This window comes from Panulirus ornatus, chromosome 30 (assembly GCF_036320965.1).
Source record: "Panulirus ornatus isolate Po-2019 chromosome 30, ASM3632096v1, whole genome shotgun sequence".
In the NCBI taxonomy this organism is placed as follows: domain Eukaryota; kingdom Metazoa; phylum Arthropoda; class Malacostraca; order Decapoda; family Palinuridae; genus Panulirus; species Panulirus ornatus.
In genome coordinates, this window is record NC_092253.1 from 1671506 (window position 1) to 1693706 (window position 22201).

The 22201-nt window shown below is 43.8% G+C and overlaps 1 protein-coding gene across 1 annotated transcript in view; it reads left to right on the plus strand.

Annotated features, from left to right (window-relative positions):
* Window positions 1–22201, plus strand: part of LOC139758291 (nephrin-like) — a 231308-nt gene that overhangs the window by 163960 nt on the left and 45147 nt on the right. Inside the window, 7 exon segments of the mRNA XM_071679505.1 lie at window positions 1264–1458; window positions 3004–3294; window positions 7876–7995; window positions 9930–10118; window positions 12148–12259; window positions 16652–16830; window positions 20052–20238. Of these exon segments, the coding sequence (XP_071535606.1) occupies window positions 1264–1458; window positions 3004–3294; window positions 7876–7995; window positions 9930–10118; window positions 12148–12259; window positions 16652–16830; window positions 20052–20238 (1273 nt within the window).

The window sequence follows — 22201 nt, forward strand, 5'->3', positions numbered from 1 at the left end:
CTTGGTACACCCCAGAGTATACCTAGTAGTGTTTGGTACACCCCAGGGTATACCTTGCTGGACGCGATACACTCCAGGTCCTGCCTAGTGGCCACAAAACTGGTTCAGAAATCTTCACCCGGGTCATGCACGATGCAGGTAGGGACAAAATACACGGCAGGGGATGCGGGTATATAATTCGCCGTCGTCAGTTGTCCCAAAACACGTGTTTGGGCTTGGTAAACATGACGTGTGGTGGTAAATAGGAAATATGGGTGTGGCGCCCGGCAGCCGTGAGCTGAATATTGGTGCCATTCATTACTGAACGAAAGAATGGCAGTGTAATTATGACGACGTTAGCAGCACATGCAGCAGGAGTCTCGATGTCTCGAACATCGTGTGGGAACGTCACATGAACGTAAGACCCCCGTTCACTGGAACGGCCTTTGATGACACCAGTACCGTGGCTCCGGCAGTAGTGTGGCTCTACACCCTCACCCTCAGAGATGTATTCAGGTTATGGTCGATGTCTTTGAAAAGAAGCTTACAACAAGATTGTCTCTTTCCAGGAACTCTTAAGTCTCGCAGATTATTAGCATAAGAGGTAAGTAGCCTCACTGATACACTGAAGGTATTAATGTTTCATTCCCGAGAGAGAAATTTCCCTTTCATACCGACGAAAACTTTTTCCTTTACAATTAGCATACGAGAGGAAAGAAAAGACAGAGGAGGACATTCTTGCCGATAGTTAGTGCGTTGTTCCACGTGGGTTGTCACTGTGTACACAGAGGTAGTACTGACGGTCGCCAGTATTCGCGATGTACTTTGAATATTCTCTATGTCCAAACTCTTGAATATTTGATGTGCCCAAACTCTCCAAAGATCCAGCAAAAGACAAACACATCTTACCACAACCTCGACAAACGTATTGTCACCGGACGCTTGACGTCATTCATCATCGCCAGGTCTCTGCCTCTCGTATGTTGTTGATAGATTATTGATCGTTGGACAAAAAAAAAAAGAGAAACGATAAAGAATCTGAGCAAAAAACATGTTTTCCTTCCTCCGTCGAGACATTAGTTGAGATCATAAATTCTTCGTCGAACAGAACCGTTGTGAAGAATATAATGAATATCATTAAAAACAACGTCTTCTAAATGATGTCTCCCCACACTTCTTTCTCATTTTTATGTCGCCATATTAATCTTGGAAATGTAAGTTCTTTTATTTTATTTTTCCTCTCCCACACATCTCATTACCTGACTGTCTCCCTCCTGCCGGCAGCTCTGCAGGAGGATCGTGTCGAGGCGTCGCGTCTGGCCCGCCGCTGGAGCGTTCGCAGCCAGCTGGTGGTTAGGGCGAGGGCCCAGGACGACGGGAAGCCCTTCTCCTGCAAAGCCATTCACCCGGCCCTCAGGGCCGACCATCACCACCACCACCCAGCCTCCCTTGCCGCCTCCATCACCCTCTCCGTCCTACGTGAGTATCACCAACACTACACCACTCATACGTCCCTTCAGTAAAAACCTCGACCACAGGTGTAGCTAGTGTCACAATGGCGGCATTTGCTGACACAAGACCCAAGTGAGGAGTTTTATGGGTTCCGTTTACATTTGGCTGGTGTATGAACCCTCGGCCTTAAGATATAATGCTGGGTTTTATAAGAACAGCAATACGGACGCACTTGGCCCCATGGGTTTGTTAACAGTGGTTTCGCTGAACTAACATACATCTGGATCTTCCATTATATTTTCCAGCCTCTTATCATATTCATTTTCTGTTCTAGGGACAGATATATTGTATGATACAGTATATGATACATTGTGTGTTTATGTATGAAATGCTACGAGTAAGGAATACTAGAACTATTAAAGTTGTGGAAAAATTACTCTAGAAACAATGGAAACGAACTAAGAACTGTGGAAAAAAAATGTGAACTCGTTCACATCATATCATGGACATGAAAGACCCTGACGCTGGTAGTTAGAGGGGAAAAGCCTGGTCAGATAGTAGAGAAAACAAGAGTGTAGTCAGAGGCAGACAATTAAGGCATACTGTAATTTTCATTATTGGTTCCTGCGATGAAAGATCTAGAGGAGACATAATGGTATAAAATAGTAACTAAAACTTGACACTTTATGTTTTGCGAAAGAAGAAACACAAGTGAATATTGTATAGGATTGGTGTAAGTAAATTATGATAGTGAATAGGGTACGTGTGAACGAATTAGAATATTGAATAGGGTAGGTATGAGTGAATTATGATATTGAATGGGTTACGTATAAATTAAGTATAATATTCCTTAACCTCGTTTTCAGTTTACGTACCATATTGTCTCCAGTGTTATCAAATACCTACTTATTAGCACAGACTTTTTTAGATTACCTAAATTTACCATTTGAGTAACCAAAAAGCAACAGCAGCATCTGTGTAGTGACAAAATTGAAAAATTCCTGTGGTGAAGATGGGACGGGATGTGGAAAGAAAGCCATCCCTTAAGACCAGATCCCACAGGCTGGATAAAGGAGATGACATTGTTTGGAAAGAGATCAAGGTCTGGAAAGAGTTAGAAAGAGTTGCTGCATTGGTCAGTCTCCTCACAGCAGTAAAGGCTCCGCACATGAGTCTCGGGGATCCATTCTGGTGACTGTTCTAGTCCGGGATTTAACGTTTATGTCGTTGTTTTAGGTTAGGTTTTTTTATCATGAAATTCTCTCTCTCTCTCTCTCTCTCTCTCTCTCTCTCTCTCTCTCTCCTCACAACAGAACATGTAATGTAATTCAATCACTGGGCCGCCGCCTCTCTCGGTCCCTGGACCTGAATGCATTCTGTATCTCCTTCTGTTCTCGCCTCCTCCCACAAGATGGGTAGAACTTTACGATACTTTCGCCACTTTTTTCCCTGCATACATCAACTTCCGTACTCATCTACCCTCCTCACACCCTCATCTACCCTCCTCACGCCCTCATCTACCCACCTTACGCCCTCATCTACCTACCTCACGCCCTCATCTACCCTTCACAGACCCGCCTGGCCAGCCCACCATCAGTGGCTATGAGACAGGGGAGGTCTTGCAGGCGGAGGAGCGTCGGACCCTAACGTGTCGGGTATCTGGGGGCAACCCGCGCCCCTGGGTCTTGTGGTACCGCGAGGGGCGACTCCTGGACGACACTACTGACGAAGACTCAGCTGGGGTCTACAACTCGTACGAAGTGCTGGTCACGGCGGAGGAGGACGGAGCTGTGTATGAGTGTAGTGTGACCAACGACCTCCTGGAGTACCCAGTCACAGCTAACGTCACCCTCACCGTCTACTGTGAGTGTTGCCCTGTGTGCGGCGGAGAGCAAGGGGTGTGTGGGGTAGGAGGAGGTGGTCCAAGTATTGTGGGTGTTGAGAGAGGGTGTGGTTGTTGTGTGTCTCGTGTTGTGGTGTTCTGTAGTGTTGAGAGGAAGTGTGACAGATGTTTTATGTTGTTGCATTGTCTTTGTATGTGTTGCAGCGGTGAAGGAAGATGGACTGGTAAGTATATGTTAGTACTGTTGTACTTTTGTAAGTACAGATGTTCTGAAAGTAGATGTAGTGTTGATATTTTCGGTGTTGATGTGTTTCTTAAAATGTTGCAAACTCTGAAGAGGGTACAATGTTGCCCTGCTGGTGGTGTTAAAGTTGTAGTGTCCCCGTAAGTGTTGCAGTGCCTCAGTAAGTGTTGCAGTGCCTCAGTAAGTGTTGCAGTGCCTCAGTAAGTGTTGCAGTGCCTCAGTAAGTGTTGCAGTGCCTCTGTAAGTGTTGCAGTGCCTCTGTAAATGTTGCAGTGTTGAAAGAGTATGTGTTCGTCTTTATTTTTTCATGACAAAAGACCTCCGTCATGGTCACATTTTGTCGACGAGGCCAAACCTTAAACAAAACGAAACAAAAAAAAAAGATAAAAGAAAGAAGATAAAAGAACAGTGTATGATCTTTACAGGAGGTGGAAGGAGCAGTGTAAAGACGAAAATGTACAGGAACAGATATTACGACTTTCCCAATAGCTTCCACACAAGTTAAATCAGCTCCCCAAACATGGATTATTAAATGATTCCGGACATCACTTCACCAACCTGAATGAATCCCAACAATGCCTTAGTCTTTTCCAAGCAATTTTATTGTCATTTTCATTTTCTACTTTCGTGATGGACAGATACAAACCAGACGAGGACTAACCGTTGCATGACCCACTCCCTCCCTCACACGATAAAGCCGAAGACCACTTTTCTTATCGTTTCTTCTCTTCCGCTTCCAGTAATTTTCATGCTCAAAGTCAAGTTTACAAATATTGGAGAAGGTCAGATCAAATTTCTCTTTATTTCTTATCCTTTTATGATGAATTCGCTGTTTCACCTAGATACATACAAGGTAATGAATGAGTTGTGGTTATACATATTAATCAATTTAACTTCTGTTGTCTCCTATATATTATAGAGAATTGTCCATAATATACAGAAGATAACAGGGCTGAGATATCATTGGTATGAAAATGATATATACATTCGATATCGAGCGATCCATTCTCTTTCATGATTACGTTTCGTCTGTAGTATTATGTGCTACATCATTAGCTTGTAATGATATGCTCTTGCCATTATCACGAGAGAATATATACATCAATACATTAATGCCACAACACCGAAAACAATTACGGCCATCAATACATCCACAGTGAAAATAAAAACATGTCCTTGCGATATTACAATAGCACGAGAAGCAATTACATGTTATTTATTTGTCCACAACACAAAGAAAACAAAATAGATCTATTTATCATTACTACAACACCAACTATGGAATACGTCCACCCATTACCACAACAACAATAATCATATCCAGGCTTTATCACCACAAAACATGACGAAAATTGCGTCTACGTATTAATTCCACAGGAGAAATGCATGTTTCTCTGCAGTAGTACCAACAAGGAAAACAGTTTACCTTTTCTACCTTTATACATTTTTTTGCCACAACAAAAAATGCTTTCGTGTACGGTGAGGAACACAAGAAAACCCCAATACTTCCATACATTATTGCTACACCAAATATTGTACTTCCAGCATTATTGCCAGCACGAAAACAAATTCTTGCGTGCATTATTGCCATAACAAAACTGTTAAGTTTAAGCCCGACGTTATAAACATTCATAAAACTGCTGACGAACAATACGTAATCAAACAAAGCTAACGAGCTATATACATTTAAAAACTATTTCAATATATCTTTGGGTTTAGACCAAGGTTCTTTTTGTCGTGTTATCTGTCAACAAGACAACAACAGGTTTTGTTTTGTATATAGAAATCACCAAAGTTTTAGTTTTCGAGATTTATAAACGGCTCTGGTAAGAGGATGTCAAGTTCTTTGCTTTATTTGAACTCGTATCGACACAAGACTTGGAAGTAGACGTGGCATTATAGTCTAAACTGCCGTCAAATTTTTACTGAGCCATCATCATCATAATACATCATTGGTGTGCAAGCTCACCAAGCCAGGCTTTTAAAGATCTTCCGACTGCTCACTACATCAAGCTTCGCTAGCTTCTGTAAGCTTCTCCTCGTCCGCAAGCTGGAGGAGGCAAAGTTGTCGTTGCATCGAGGTGGCCGTCAAGTTCCGAAGTAGACAATTGTCAGTCTAGGTCAGGTCTGGCCTGCAAGGGAGGGAGGGAGGGAGGGAGGGAGGATTGGCCTAGTTGCCAAACGTCACAGCCAGGAACAACAACAGCTTGTGTAAATACGGGCGATCTTGTGGAGCAGCGCGTTGTGTCGTGGAATAAGAACACAACCTTTGGTCGACGTTCACTCCCACTCCACCCCCGAGTTCTCGCTAATGTTATTCCGCAGTTTTGGGATCTGGTCAACACGACCGTCACCTGCAGTATGTGATACACGTGACATACGGTCACTCTGCAGGAACCGTCTGACATCGTACGATATCGATGTCATCCGTGGTCGCGCCGGCGGCCCAGGTGGTCGTCCGTAACTTCGTCAGGGGGTCGGAGAAGTCCGGCGCTGCCATTGTGTGAGTCCCAACTTTGACCCTGAGTTCCAGGGTTGAATCCAGGTTTCATCCTTTTCGCCAAGACGGGGCAGAAAGTTGACTAGATTCACTTCATGCAGTTTAAACACATCGCGAACTGAGGCGACTCTCTGGTCTCGATGCTGAGCGCTGAGACTTCCCGCAGACCAACTTGCCGCAAAATATAGACTTGTCCAGATGTTCATGTATGACGGTTATAACACTTACACTTGAGGTTCCAGCTCCAGCGCTAATTTCATCGATTTTAACGCGCCATTCCACCATTATCCAGCGCTCGACCTGGCTCCCAGTTGCCTCATTAGCGGCGTCTGAGGGCCGTCCTGACCAGAGGGTCTTCTTCAAGACCCTCACGGACGCGCTTGAAGTCTCTGGCTCACCCTTTTACTGTGGCTCATGAAGGGTAGCTATCACTTTACACGACGACCAGACCATGATGGACATCTTTCACACGATACGTTTATGGATAAGAACTGTACGACACTCACATCCGTCAATATTGTCAATATCCATCATTTTCTCAGAAGTCAAATATCAAGTTCTCATTATTAAGCAAAAATGGTGAATATGACACATCATTGAGATTAGCATCAACTAGTATGCAAAAGTTTGCTCTTATAGTACATGAAATATGGATTCCTGTCATATTATTATTCTATACTATGTCTGCAAAATATTGTGGCTGGGTCTCGTATGTACCCTGTAGGAGAATATGGAAACTAATTAAGTCAGTATTTGAGGAAATAATATAACCATAATTTGGTATGTTATTTCCATAAAGTAAGCCTCGTGTTCGTGCTTTCCCATCACTACACATACCCGATTCTAAAATGCCTACTATAAGACGTCTCTGGTAAATGCATTAGCACTGGAAGTAATGGCTTTTAGGTCAAAGTTTCCCCGAACAAAATTCTTGGAGGAAGTCTTCTTCCCCGAGTCCCTCGCCAAAAATATCCAATATGCTAATTTGGCCTCCGGTGAAAGCTCCCTCCTCTCGCCTTCCCTCGTCTGGGTAATGAACATACTTGCCAATCTCAGGACTCAAAGGTTCCCAGATCCTTCACTCCTGCCGAGTCCATTTGCTGACTTATGCCTTACCTAGCCGTCATCAGTCTGGCGCATAATCAAGGACGCTCCTCACGCCCAAACTTTATATTAAGACTTAATTGAGGTGTTTTAGTCCTTCTTTCCTCACCTCTGATTGGTTAATGGATTGTATACGACTGTTCGGGGGAAGTTCGACAACTTAGGAGAACGAGGCAAGAAAATGGCTAGGAGGGTGGAGGTGGCAATGATAAATAGCAGTCAAATGGATTTTTTCTTCTTTATTGTGTTTTCATGTCTTATTGTTCCTCAGTTTTATTATTAAGATTCCAGCAGTATTAAAGTAGACTTTATGGCTGATTCAAGACATGTGAATCATTAGATGTGAATATTAAGACATGACTCGATCAATATGGAGAGGTTTTTAAAAGGCCTTACTGAACGTTCCACATAACATGTTATTCCACCAGTTAGGAACCACATCCTCGACAGTTACTCCACAGAATCTGAGACACGAGTTTGATATTTGATCAGACAGTCACTGGCCTAAGCCAGCGAGAGATTTGAAGATTATTATCATACACTTAATACCTGCAGACCTTGTGAGCTTTAATCCTCGTGTGTTGGATTATCCCAAGAATGACAGAAGCAGCTTCAAACTATATAATCTACGTCCTAACTGGACGAGGTTTATGATTCTGTCATAGATACTGTGAACGAGAGCCTGTGTGTTGTCCACCTGTTATCATACATACTTACTGAGGTACTGACCAGCTGTGTCTCTCTCCCTGACAGATGCCCCCACGTCGGTGACCATCACTGGTCGCTCTGAGGTGGAGGAGGGTGGCACCCTTGACCTGACCTGTGTCACCAGCGTCTCCAACCCTCCCGCCTCCCTCAGCTGGTCTGTGGCCGGTAGGTAGGGAGGGAGAGAGAGAGGGAGGGAGGGAGGGAGGGAGGGAAAGAGACAGAGGGAGGGAGGGAGGAAGAGAGAGAGGGAGGGAGGGAGGGAGGGAGGGAGGGAGGGAGAGAAAGGGAGGGAGGGAGGGAGGGAGGGAAGAAGAGAGGGATGGACGGGAGAAAGGTAGGGAGAGAGGAAGGAAGGGAGGGAGGTCCTAACGACCCACAGGACTTCACTAATGGCTTTATCATTATGATAATGATAGTATGATAGTTATGATAAAGGTTGGGTTATATTTGATTATAAACTACGATTAAAAAAGAATGATTACTAATATTGATAAGTGTCTGTTGTGGGAGAGGTTAGTTTATGGAAATAATTGCAAATTTTTCTTCCCCAACACAGAGATACAGTAGTATTTACAAACACACACGTGAGGAGTATGTATACCATGTATTGTCTTCAGTGAAGAAGATTAGACCAACAGATTTACATCTTAAGGAAGAAGTAAGACAAACATTGAGAAACATGTAAATTGATCCTGGACACACTGGAACCTATAGACAACTGATGATGACTGAGGAGATAGAGAGCAGAGGGAAGATGTGTATATACCGTACAACTAGGACACCTAAGGACAGGTGTAAGGACACTACAATGGATTAGTTTGAAAAATTCAGAGATGAAATACAAATGTCAAAAGATAAAAACTTAATGGTGAAGCAGACATAAGACACATCTCTCCATCCGGGGAGGAAGGTGGTAAATCCTCTCCATGTTAAAGGTTATGTACACAAATGCTGATGGATTGCTAGAATTTAGCAAGAAAGATAAATTAAGTGATCGAGTGTTCCAGAGAAGACCAGACAACATGGGCGCAATTAAGGCTATGCCCAGCGAGGATTACAATGTGAACCGGGAAGTGTTTACAAGGATGATCTAGAAGAGAAGAAAACAGAGACACGATGAAGCTTCAAACATTAACTTTGAGATGAATTACGACTGACAACGAGGCGTGAGCCAGCATTACGGTATAGAGAGACGCAGAGAAAAATAAAGAAGTGATTTGACGGAAGGAAAGACAGTAACACTATTGATGAAACGTGTGTTACCATGACCAGCAGCAGGTGGAGGGGAGATACCAAGAGAATATCAAAATAGATCGGGTTTATGAGGAGGCTGACGAAGGAACTAAACACACGAGAAAGAACCTCAAGGAGTAAGTGGCATCTCACCGTCTGTATACACAGAGTTCCCAGTCAACCTTGTCAGATGAGTGGTGATGTGTAGGATCTCCCTCCTTCAGGGCATCGCTGCAGCGCAAAGAGTCAAAACAGAACCAGAATTGGTAGTGAAGCTGCCCTGAACGAAAGACTCCAATCAATGAGGAGCTTGACCAACATGGGAACAGAAAAACTAATCAGCAGACAGGAGACAACATACATTCAGAAAATGGGATCAAATCTTGCTTGGCCTAGAATAAAGTGGTATAGGTGTGTGGATTCTGTGTATTTTTAGACTGCCAGAAGGCCTTTCATGTTGTCCTCCACAGAAGACTGATGATGAAGCTAAACATGGAGCTGGTAGAGAGCCACTCAAATGGATTAACATCTTCCTAACAGGAAGGCAACAAAGAACACACTGCAAGGTTATCCTCCTCAGGTGGGCGAGTCTACAAGTGAGGTCCTCCAGGATGAATGTTGTGGCTTTTGTTGTTTTTCTGATTTACGAAAAATGTTTGCGAAATTACGAGTTAGATGAAAGGTGAATATTGTGAAGTACTGCTGATAACAGTGGTAACCCTCGAGTGTAATGATAGCTAAGTAATAACATACACACACACACACACACACACACACACACACACACACACACACACACACACACACATACACACACACACACACACACGTACATACCAGTTAATCTTTTCCTTTCACCCCATCAGGGGAAATGGTGGAGGCCACCAAGTCGGCGGTGGAGAGGAACGAGGATGGAGGGTGGGTGACCTCCTCTGACCTGACCCAGTATCAGCTGAAGGGTGGGACCAACCTGACGGAGGTGCGGGTCGAGTGTCGAGCTGTCAACCCAGCTGTCGACCACGTCGTCAGGGATATTCTGGACGTCACCATCACCAGTGAGTGAGGCGACCCCAGGGGAGCAAGCCCTCCTTGCGTTCTGCTGAGTAATGTGTGCCCTTTTTTCCTGGTGCGTATCCTGCGTGGTGAGGTTCAGCTCTGGTGTTACTTTTCAACACCACTTGGTGGACATCAGGATGTGTGTGTGTGTGTGTGTGTGTGTGTGTGTGTGTGTGTGTGTAAAACAACCTGTTGGTCATGTCTTGGTTAAGAATCGAACCTGCCGGTCAGGAATGGTGAGTGCTGAGCGTTACCCGTAAACCACAACGCCCATCTCCTCCACCTCCTCCTCCACTAACGCAGCTGCGTCAGGTTGTGACAAGGCCAAGCACCTCATCAGAGACCCCAAACAACCCAAGGTATTTAAACATCATTAAATACATTGTGAAAATATAATGAGGAAATTTAACGACCTGCGCACAATGTTCCTTAGAATATTTCCTCCAGCAAAAACACGAGAGAGGAAATCGCTCCTTAATATACGGTTTAATTTCCGGAAGAAGAAGTCCATATATCATTTTCTGATTCAATTATGATAACAGGTGGATCTCCTTCTTTAAGTTCTTCTCGACAGTTATTCTTGAATAAACTAATTAGGTTCACACGTACCTACGTCACGGACACTAGACCTGAGCAGGATAAGATGTGATGGCTGGTTTCCCTCGTGTGTACTGAACTCGTCATCTTCTCTTCCATGTTCACATCAGGCGATGCTTATGGACGGAGTCAACACAAGAAAAGGATGCTAGAATTAGGTTGTTTTTTCCCCCGGTAAAATCGCCCATTTTACTCTTTTTCCGGCTCTAGTGCAACCTTAACTGAGGGTAAGTAACTGGCTGGGGCTACGTCTATGCCACGGGCACGCTGCTGTATGTGGTATAGAAAATTAACGTGATGCAGGCGCAGATTTTATGTCTATCTATCTATCATGATGCGGCCGCCTGCGCTATAACCACCCGCCCCCCTCGCGTTCTGTCCCTCAGTAGAGGATCTGCTATGTTGGCTGCCACAGTATACCCACACACACACACACACACACACGTAGATAGTACTCGAAACCATTTGTCCATAACTTGAACCTTTACATCAATTCAATAAAAAGATATAGACAAAGTCAATTACGTGGTTAGGTTTACAAAGAACGACACTAATGTTTGTAAATCTGTTGTTTACTCTCGTGGACTTTCTTTGCATCGTATGTATTATCGTCTTTCCTTTTGTCTATCTTTTTTTTTCTCACTCTCCTTCCCACTCTTCGAGTCTTCGAGAAGGAGTCGTTTTTGGCCCATAATCGTTCCTCTAACAGGAGAGAACCATAAATCTTTCAACCAGTAAATGTGAAAAACTTATCTGGCAAAATGAACCTCAGTAAATTTGGGTTTGAGCCCTTCATCAGACACGAGGCCCAGATTACTGCCCCTCCCACTATATCTTCTACCCTTGGACGTTATCATTCTGCTGGAGGACCTTATCATCCTGTACACAGGCTGTATCATACTGTTATCGAGTTTGATCATTCTGCTCTCAAACATTATCAATACGTTCCCAGTTTTATCATGCTGCTCTCTGCCCTTATCATCCTGCCCTCAGACCTTATCATCCTGCCCCCAGACCTTATTATCCTGCCCTTAGATATTATCATTCTTTTCCCAGGCTTTATCATACTGCTATCGGACCTTGTCAATCTCCCCCCCAGCATCCATCATCCTGTGCTTGGAGCAACTGATGTGAAATGATTTGAAATGAAGTTTTTATTTGAGAGGAAATATTTCTCAACGCATTTAAGAGTGTGACGGCTTATATATATAGTTATATATACATATATATATATATATATATATATATATATATATATATATATATATATATATATATATATATATATATATATATATATATAATGAGACCTTCTCACGAAGGGGTCATCTAACTGCCTGACCTTCACGACATCCTCGCACCATCCACCTCATCTGATCACCCTCATGACCTCGTCCTCATCTGAACTTTTTTTTTTTTTGACCCTCACAGAACCCCCTGGGATACCTGTGCTCGAGGGTGATCTCTGGAAGGAGGTCATCGCTGGCACGACTCTCCAGGTGGCCTGTTCCTGCACAGGAGGTCATCCGCCACCATCTATGAGGTAAGTACGAGTATGATACTTGTTTAGCCGCTTTTCTTTACTTTTCCTACCAGTACAGAGAACTTGGTGCTTACAAGACGGGGGCTCAACCTTCTGGCTAAACTCGCTTCACGCATTTTGAAGTCTGGAACCTCGCCAGAGAGTCTGGAAGGTTCACAAAATGATCTCGTCAAAAGAAGCTTCATAGAGCTCGTACTCGTCCTGATCTCTGGAAACTGAAATAGGTTAAAAACGCTGCTCATCCAACGGGTCGAATCAGGATTCTGAAAGTCATGAACGTGAGTTCGAACTGGTACTCATCACGAAAGTATTGAGACAGTGCTCATAATGAGAGGGTTCGAAAACTGAAGGTCGTCGCCAAGGGATCAATTACAGAACTCAAGAAGGACTGATTTACCCTAAACTCCTCCAGAAGAAACACAGAGACTTTCAACTCGTCATTCGAATGAAGAAACTGGAATTTATCAGGAAGGTTTGAAGAAGACCTGGAACTTAGCGGGAGAGGTCGAGAGCCGAGGAAGTCATAAAGAAGCCTCACTGACTGGGAACTTGTCAATAGAAGCTCAGAGATCTGGAACACATCCAGAGAGGGATTTAAGGACCAGACGATTGTCAGGAGGAAATCAAAGATCCTCTAAAAGGGGTGAGGAACATTTCTAATCTGTAAAAAGGTTTCTTAAGAATTTCAGTCTAGGGAGACGAAGGGTCCCCAGATGTGTACCTCGACCCTTTTACTTAACAGTAATTACGTCCTACGTTAACCGTCAGAAGACAGTGGTAGTGTTGCATGGGTGTCACGAGCGCCTTGTAGCTTTGTACAGTTTGTACGTTAACTAGAAACAAGAGAAGACAGTGGAAAAGGGAAGACAATCCCAGTGACTGCTTAATAGCCACCAGTGAGAGCGCCTCAAAGCATAGGTCTGCTTGCATCAAAACAACTTGTCATGTTGATACTGGCAACTAAACGTGTCCTGCTTAAGATCTATCTTGTCCTTCCTTACTTCGTTAGAGACAATGGCCAAAATAAATCATTGCTCATAATCATAACTATGAAATTACCACATCATAAACCTGAGAACATTCTTCATAGTACCCATCGTTAAAAGCGTCGTGAACATATACACTTAATGCGAGAGAAGAGTTAAGCATTGGCCATCAACGATTACGGGGAAAAAATCACAGGAATATATATAACAAATTATAATCTCAAACGTCCACTTCACCGTTTTCGACCGTAATGACTGAACCTCAGCCAGTCAAAGAGGGATGAACTCCTGCAGTCTGTCAACGTGAACACCGTCTACCTCGGAGGCTCTGCTCACCCACTGAGACTCGTTATTCCCTCCAGATGTCTTCTACTGTTCTCCCCACATGACATGGCAGGTTAGGTTGTTCCAACTACGACACAATCTAGGGTTTACCGCCCATCTAGGTCATCTAACATTCCCTTAAGTAATCTAATAGATTTTCATACCCATTCAGGTACTGCAGTAAGACACAAGTGATCCATCCGTGTTAACAGAGGCTTCACTATTCCACACATGCATTCAGAAGGGTTTTGAAACCCTACGTGGTTATTCAAATAGGTATCAGTACCTCATTTTGTGGGTCAACACGACTGCAAGAACTTCAGAACGCCAGCCCAAATATCTGTCATCACAGTTTTCCATTCATTTAGATACAAGACACATTCTCTACAGGTAATCGTGATGTTCCATATTCATACATCACTTTTCATGTTGCTGGTCTTCCCAGTGTAGACATTCCATCCACATAGTTGTCCAACCTCTCACCAGATGGTGTGATACAGACCGGCAAGTTTTGAACACTAACAACAAAACAATGCGTTAGTTTTTTTTTCTTTTTTTGACGTTGAAGGTTCCAGTCGTGGACAAAAACCCACATCAAGGCCGGTCCTTGATTGAAATACAGAGAGGATTATGATAGGCAAAAAAGAAGAGATATGGGATAGAGTCATGTCATTTCCAACGTTTGTAATTCCCCTCATGTTTATCCTAAACGTTTCAGCCTGACCATATCATGATCATCTCTTCCCTCTGTGTATAATGGTTAAGTAACGTTGTGAGACCTGGTGTATGTGTTTTCCTGTAATGTTTATTAAACGTCAGATTAATCTAGTTTAATGTCCCTGTTCAGAGGATCTCGTGGTGGACCTAAAGAAGCAATTAAATTCTTACTTACGACGGTTTAAAGCTATTGGATTCTTGTGTTTTATGGAAATTGGAGGTTTTAATGCCTGTTAAACATGGTCTTCTTCCTCTGACTTCAACAAGATGAACTGTAACTATGAATCTTACATGAGAATTTAGTTTTCTGTAATTCTCGTGCAATTCTTCGTCGGTAAGGCATTTCTCATATATTCATTCGGATGATTTTATCGGCTAATGTTTTCTTTTATATGGCCAGTTCTGTGATGTTAATGCATATACATTCTGTTAAATATGTCAGCGTACTTTAAGGTTTGCTTTTTATATTGTTTTAATTATCCTGTAATGCTCTTGCATGATACTGCACTTCAGCAACAATATAATGCTTTTAAAACTTCGTCTGACACACGTCTGATACAGACTGAACAACATTGTTCTTTCATATAACTAACATCCTGACTCAGAACTTCATATTCCTTATGTTATCAGAAGTTCAAATCTACCTCGTCTGCATGAAGGTGGACGTATGGAAATTATTCTAATACTTCGAGAGGTAAAGCGCCATTGTGAATTCCATCATGATTAAGTACAATAGATTCTCCTAATGAACCGTCCTTCCTACACTACGCGTTAACAGTCTGTTTAATAAACATTTATTACAACAACATTTAATTAACAACCCACTCACTAATGCTCGGCTTAACACTAATAAACCTTGAATAATATGCCGAGAATTCCCAGCTGGAGGTATTTCTCGTTGCTCAGTAGGGATATACCGGCTGCTGGTGTGACATACCAGCCAGGCATATAAGGCTAGTATGCCTCAGATATATATCTTCACCTTAACGATAGATCCTATGATAAAGATATACTTGTGATAAAGATAGATGTAGATTTTTAGAGATGTCTACATTTGTTAATAAACTTGTGTATGAAATAACAGTTCTTAGTAGTCTCTTGAAATTAGCGCACACTTCGCTGAGGCGGTAAAGACAAGTATATATATATATATATATATATATATATATATATATATATATATATATATATATATATATATATATATATATATATGTGTGTGTGTGTGTGTGTGTGTGTGTGTGTGTGTGTGTGTGTGTGGCTTCTCATTTATAGCATGAATAACCATTTGTGTGACAGAATACTACACCAAAATCCAGTTTGCAGCCATGACTGTTCCGGGGTCAGAATCGGTAATACGGACGAAGTCGAGCTCGAACGGGTTCATATGATTCGAACTCTTCTCGATTTATAACATTTTTCTAAACGAAGAATCCAATTACTTTATATCTTCCGTGATGCATGTACATACTCCTGTTCATATTTTGTGCAAACCATTATATGAACATTGGAGAAAAAAACCTAGAAAGGCATTTCATTAATGAAGAATAAAGCAATGGGTTTTTGGTTCGAAGTAAAGAATTCAGACGAGAATGCCGAGCTGAACTATTGAATCCTCAGCATAGATACCACACTATACAACGCAACTGTTTCTCTTTAATCCCCTGAGCACGACGGTATGAACCCTGATTACGACGGTACGACACTTGAACACGACGGTACGACCTTTGAGCACGACGCTACACCATTTGAGCACGACGGTACGACCCTTGAGCACGACGGTACAACCCTTGAGCACGACGGTACGATCCTTAAACACTCCTGAGCCTGACGTTAACGATCCTTACCGAACAGGTCAAGGGCCAGGCCACCATACCCAAGTATCGTACCGTCGTGTTCAAGTATCGTACCGTCGTGTTCAAGTATCGTACCGTCGAGTTCAAGGTGGTAACATTATGACACCAATGTTATATTTCTCTTGTACTGTATTGTTTCATCTTTACTTCAACATTTATTGTTATACCATTCGGTCGACATGTGTCTAATCTTCCTCCGTATTATATCATACTATATTACTTTGTCCTTCACCTCACCTCATGATCACGTCTCATATTTCCTCACAGTCTCCCTGAATCGTTTATCTTCACTGCTCGCTCACTTTACCTAACCTCATTGATTTTTCAATTCATGTACCAACACTAATTCCTCATCATATCTCTGTCCGTTGTATAATCAGCTGAGGAACATTCACAACGTAACTGTTGAATAATTTAGCTCAAGATTTGTAATCCTATTCAGGAGATCTGTTACGATTCAGTTTCCTGTAGACGTCTTTATCTTCCATGCCTCCACACCTCTGTTCCAGGATCTTCAAGAAGGATGAGTTGATCTTGACGGACATCCAGCGCGAGGGGCCCAACCTGACCCTTGCTCTGGCCGAGGTCGAGGTCTCGCCCGCGGACAACGGAGCGAAGATCACCTGTGAGGCCAGCAATTCCCCCCACACGACGCCCGTCTCCACCTTCGCCCGTCTCACAGTCCTTTGTAAGTCACCCTAAAGTTGCAGGCTATGGTTGCCATCCCGTGAGAATGTTGTGCAATCCTGCTATGGCTTGCTGACGTAGAGAGTCCTCGAATTAAATCAATTTCCTCAAGGCTTAAACAAAAAACGCTTCTAGTGTAATGTCTTTGTCTGGTGTTCGTGTCCTCAGTTTCCTCTGTATGAGAGCTTGAGTAGTGGTACTGTGCCGCCCCTGGAGGAGGAGCCTGATGCCTCAGTATGCCTGGCAAGGTCGTGGTTGCTGCTCATTGTGTGCTACGTTCTCTCGAGCTCTTAGCTATCGGTCAGAAAGTTCACCCGACTCACGGTCCAGAACACGGCTTTGGTAACGGACGCCCTACTCAGCGCCCCCGACCCCCACACGGTGATCAGGTTACGCCTTATATAAATCGCGGGAAAATGTGCTGCGTAACACAGTTAACTGAAGGCGAGGCTCTTAGAGAATAGCCCTTAAATAGTCGAGTCTTGGGAGATAATCACTATTCTGATGGCCTATTATGGACTCGTGTTCTTGGAGTAAATTTATCTTTAAAAAAAACAACTGCTTGATTGACTGCGTCAGTCATGTCTCCTGCTTCCGTCCCTCCTGCTCTTCCCAAGTTCCTTCTCTCTTGGTTGCTCACTTGTTGGATCAAGTATTCGAGAAGATATAGACGTGATGGTGGCAGTCTGAAGAAAGTTACATTGAAGGAATCAAATGTTTGTTTCTCTCCGAAGAGAAAAAGAAAATTAGCTAAAAAGCAAAAATATAAATCCTGAGAAGGATGATCAAGTTCCATATAGGGCAAGAAAAAATCATCATTGAAGCAGTTCCCAGAAAATAGTTCCTAGATAATCAATGATTCCTCAGACGATCAAAAGTTCCCCGACAGATAAGAAATTCCCAAACACATCAAAGATCCCCCACCAGGTCAAAAGTTCCCCCCCCCCCCCCCTAAAAAAAAAGAGAAAGAAAAATTCTCGTCTAGTTTCTCTTCCAAACCAAATACCTTTTCAAGGTTCACCACATACGTGCCTCCGCTCTCGTGTGAGCGCGTGGGGTCGAGGCATTTGCTTGGAAAGAACCCTTATTTGACCTCCTGGGCACCAGAGTAGTGGAATAAGGATTTGTCACGTACCATGACCACCACCTCTATCGTCGTCAGGTATTTTTCTCTCCCTCCCTCCCGACGGCCTCTCTCTGACGTGATGGCTACAACGGTGGTATAGACTGGCTGCCTCTGGTCGTGAGATGTGGCTGCTTCGCTGGTGGCGTGGGTTTCCGTGGCCTGTGTACGTCCAGCCGCAAAACATCTTACGATTGATAAACGTACAACAGGTTCTGTGGAGGAAGACGAGTTTAGTGAGATATTTTCGTGCCTTAAGAGAAAGACGGTACAACTCCTGGGTCAGGTCGAAGGTCAGACCGTCACACCCAAAGGTCGCGATCGTACCGTCATGTGTAAGGGCCGTACCGTCGTGCGCAAGGGTCGTACCGTCGTGTGCACAAGGGTCGTACCTTCGTGATGTATGGGTCAAACAGGTCTGTGCAGTCGAAGTAGTGAACAGCTTATGTTATGGCCAAGGAAAATATTCTCTCTCTCTCTCTCTCTCTCTCTCTCTCTCTCTCTCTCTCTCTCTCTCTCTCTCTCTCTCTCTCTCTCTCTCTCTCTCTCTCTCTCTCTCTCTCTCGTCGTGCCACAGAAGCTACAGCTATGGGGCGGGAGGTACAGTTCTGCAGGTATGGCCTGGCTGGCTGTGAGCGGATATCCACTCTGTGTTATTGGATCCTTTGGTCCGTCCCTGTAGTTTTATCTGTATGGGAGGGACAAGGCTGTTAGCGTGTGAAATACGAGGATCTTCCAATGGTTTACGGAGGTTACTGCCTGAAGGAGGAGGTCCTCTTATCCTGACGGAGGAAAGAGAAGGAGGAGGAGTTTGTTGAAGGAAGAAACGTTATCGACCCAATAAATCATAGAATCTTTTAAGAACTTTTTTTTTGTGTGTGGGTGCTGGAGATAGTGTTACATGCGTCGGGGTTTATAGGTTTGGTATTGTGTGGATGTCAACATGTAGCTACTGCCCATCACACACACACACACACACACACACACACACACACACACACACACACACACACACACACACACTAGGGGATTTAGGTTCCTATCATTAGCGGTCTGGGGAAATCCCCCTGTAATTGGAGGAAGTCGAGAGGGCCAACTGTGGTCACACTACCACTGTTCCCCTCCTTGTCCTTGGCCCTGGCCTTCAACTGCCTCCTTTCCGGGTAGTTAGACCAGGTCAACAATCGTTACTGTCGAAGCACTTGACTACAAGTTACAATTCAGAAGTGATCGTCTATCTATCTATAATTATGTCAGTCTGTCTATTTCATAATGTATACACATCTCCCAGAAGTCAGCTAGGATTCCTGAGAGGTTAAACCATCCTTAATCATTATGAAGTATGTTTACTGCAGATATTCCTTCACTGAAGTTAAACCAAAGTTCACCGCCCTAACTTTTCTAGGCAGTGCTGTTGTAAAAGGTTTCCGTGAGTACAACTGGCTGGGCGAGTAGAAGTAATTCATCGTGAGGTAAAGGTTTTCTCATGTTGAGTAAATTGAGATTGATAAGGACCCATGGGGTATGGTGCCGTATCTTTACGCTGTGTTAAGAGGAAAGGTGCAGCTGATATCTTGAGGTGGACATGGGGGCATGTAGAGGGTAGAGACAAGCATTTGGACTACGTCACTGGTGTTACCTTAGTAGATAATTGGGCCAGTGATTGTACAGGTTAAGGGCAAGTGGCTGGTTAAGGCTGTTATCCTCAGAGACAGATGGGCAAGTGCTCGTAGAGGTAAAGGATGTGGCTATACACCGTCAGCCTTACGTGCACATAACCATTCACACAGGTGTCGGTACGTGCGGGTTGTCATTCTCTCTCTCTCTCTCTCTCTCTCTCTCTCTCTCTCTCTCTCTCTCTCTCTCTCTCTCTCTCTCTCTCTCTCTCTCTCTCTCTCTCTCTCTCTCTCTCAGGTCTTGCATTCACCCCAAGTGTTTCTATTCGACGCTCACTCACTATCCTCCAATGTTAATTCAACGATCTGCTGTATGTCTCTCCCACTTTCGTCCTTCCTCACACCCTCCCCCTCGCCCTCATTCCTCTCCTCCTTAGCTCTTCCCTGCTCACTCCAGCGCTCCATTTTCTTCCTCTCCAACAGTCGCGCCCTGGGAGGTCGAGGCGACGGTCAACCCCCTCCCTGTGGAGGCTGGAGGGAGGGTGAGCCTCTCCTGCGTGAGTTCCTCCAGTCTCCCTCCTTCGAACATCACCTGGAGCTCAGAGGGAGTCTTGTTAGAGGGCACCAACGCCTACACTTCCGAGGGAGCCTTTGAAGGCACCACAACAAGGTGAGTCCAAAGTTCTCTCTCTCTTTTTTAATGTGAAAAGAAAGTTAAAAAGAGAATCTTCAAGGTTCTTCTTACGAAGAAAGAAAAGCTTTCAAAGGCTTTTGGGAGCATGGATTGGTCTTGAGGATGTCTTTCACGGCAATAGTGTGAAGCACTTGGAGGAGGCAAGACTAGACGAAAAGAGTTTTGGAGGATCTTTTACCAGGAGGCTTTATAAGGCCTTTGGAGGAAATTGACTCCATTGAACAGAAAAGATTCTGGAAGTTGAGCAGGTACTCAGTCATTCAATTGCTTTCATTTTCTCTCATTCCGTTCTATTTTACTTTATACTTCCATCATCTTTTACGTCGGAGGTGTAAAGTTTGTCAAGTGCTCACAACAAATTGAGTTGAGGATCTTATGCATCCTCAGACCAGCTCGCCCAGCGTGTGCATCTTGCAGGATACCACACACGACAAGCAGCTGGGCAACTGCGTTACGAGTCACCGAGTGCCTTGCTGTCATGATCCATCCAAAATCATTCAGATTTACAAACACTGATTATCATTGACTCACTCGTGTAATATAACACGCCAGATAATTCAACACTCTCATGTCTTGGATGTCGTACACGCATTTTTTTTTTTTATCTACAAACCTTCTTATTTCATCATAAGTGTAATTGGTCATTTACAGATTGTTATTTTATGAAAGAGGTCGAGGAATTATTACAGGTCCCTAACCTACCTTGAGGATGACAACAGCTGCTTCAAAGAAAGCGTGTCAAAGGCCAAGTGAAAAATGAGATTAGAATACGCGAAACAAAACTCAGATAAGATAGATCCAATGTAACTAACATGATACATCCTGTGAAAGAAACGGCTGATATTACGATAACATGGAGGAGTAAGAGCCTCGTATCATTATGAATGCAACAGTGATTAAATACCCTCTTGATGATGACTGTCTCGTGTGAAGACACCCAGAGGGAGCCACAAGCGTCCCTCTCTGGACCCAGACATCAGTATCTCCCTCAGTAGACTCCGCTGCTGCCAGCCATCATCTGGAGGATACGCTTCCGGGACAACGCTGGAATATCTTGAGGGAAAATCTTGAGAGCATCGCGGGAAGAATCAAGGGAAGGTTGTTCCTCACCTTGTCCGTCACCTCCCCAGACGATGGGGTTGTTGGGGGTTGAGGATTACCAGGTGATTGGTGGAGATTACCAGGTGATTGGTGGAGATCGCCAGGTGATTGATGGTGGGGATTTGTGCCTTGTTCACATGCACGTCATCTCCATCCATTTCCTCCCAAGTCAGGGAACTTCATGATCCTGCTTTCGTTGGATTGTTGCAACCTTCCCCAGGTCAGACATGAACGGTCTCTTCAGGTAACATTCTCAGGTAACTCCTCCCAGGTCACAACCATCACAACGACTTCGCTGGATGACAACCTGGAAGGACCTTCTTCCTCCACTGGCAGGCTCTTAAGATCTCCCAGCTAGTCGAAGATACATTGCGTCACCAGGTCACGATCTCTGAAAAACTAGAAAATGGGATTAATTGACTTTTCCTGCGCCTTGAGTATCTACCGACAAGACTTAAGATAAAAATCACAAGCAGAGTTAGATTTACAGCCAGGGAACATTATTGGAACCAAATAAACACAGGAGGAATCTCTCCTCGTACGACTTGCTCAGGAGTTTGGATATCGTATCATTCTCAATGAAGAAAACTCGGTAACTTTTTTATTCTATCTCGTCACATATCCGACAGTTTGTCGATAATTGCATCAACTTATCTTCTTTAGTAGAACTCGATAAATCCGTTATCAAAGTGGTACATACATGGGGGTTGGGGTGTAAATGATTGGCTCAAAAATTTCATGATTTTTCCAGGATCATTCCCCACACGTTCCACCCATCCCTCCACACACTAGACTTACGTTCTTAACCAAACCTCTCTCATGCCCCGGTCAGACACCC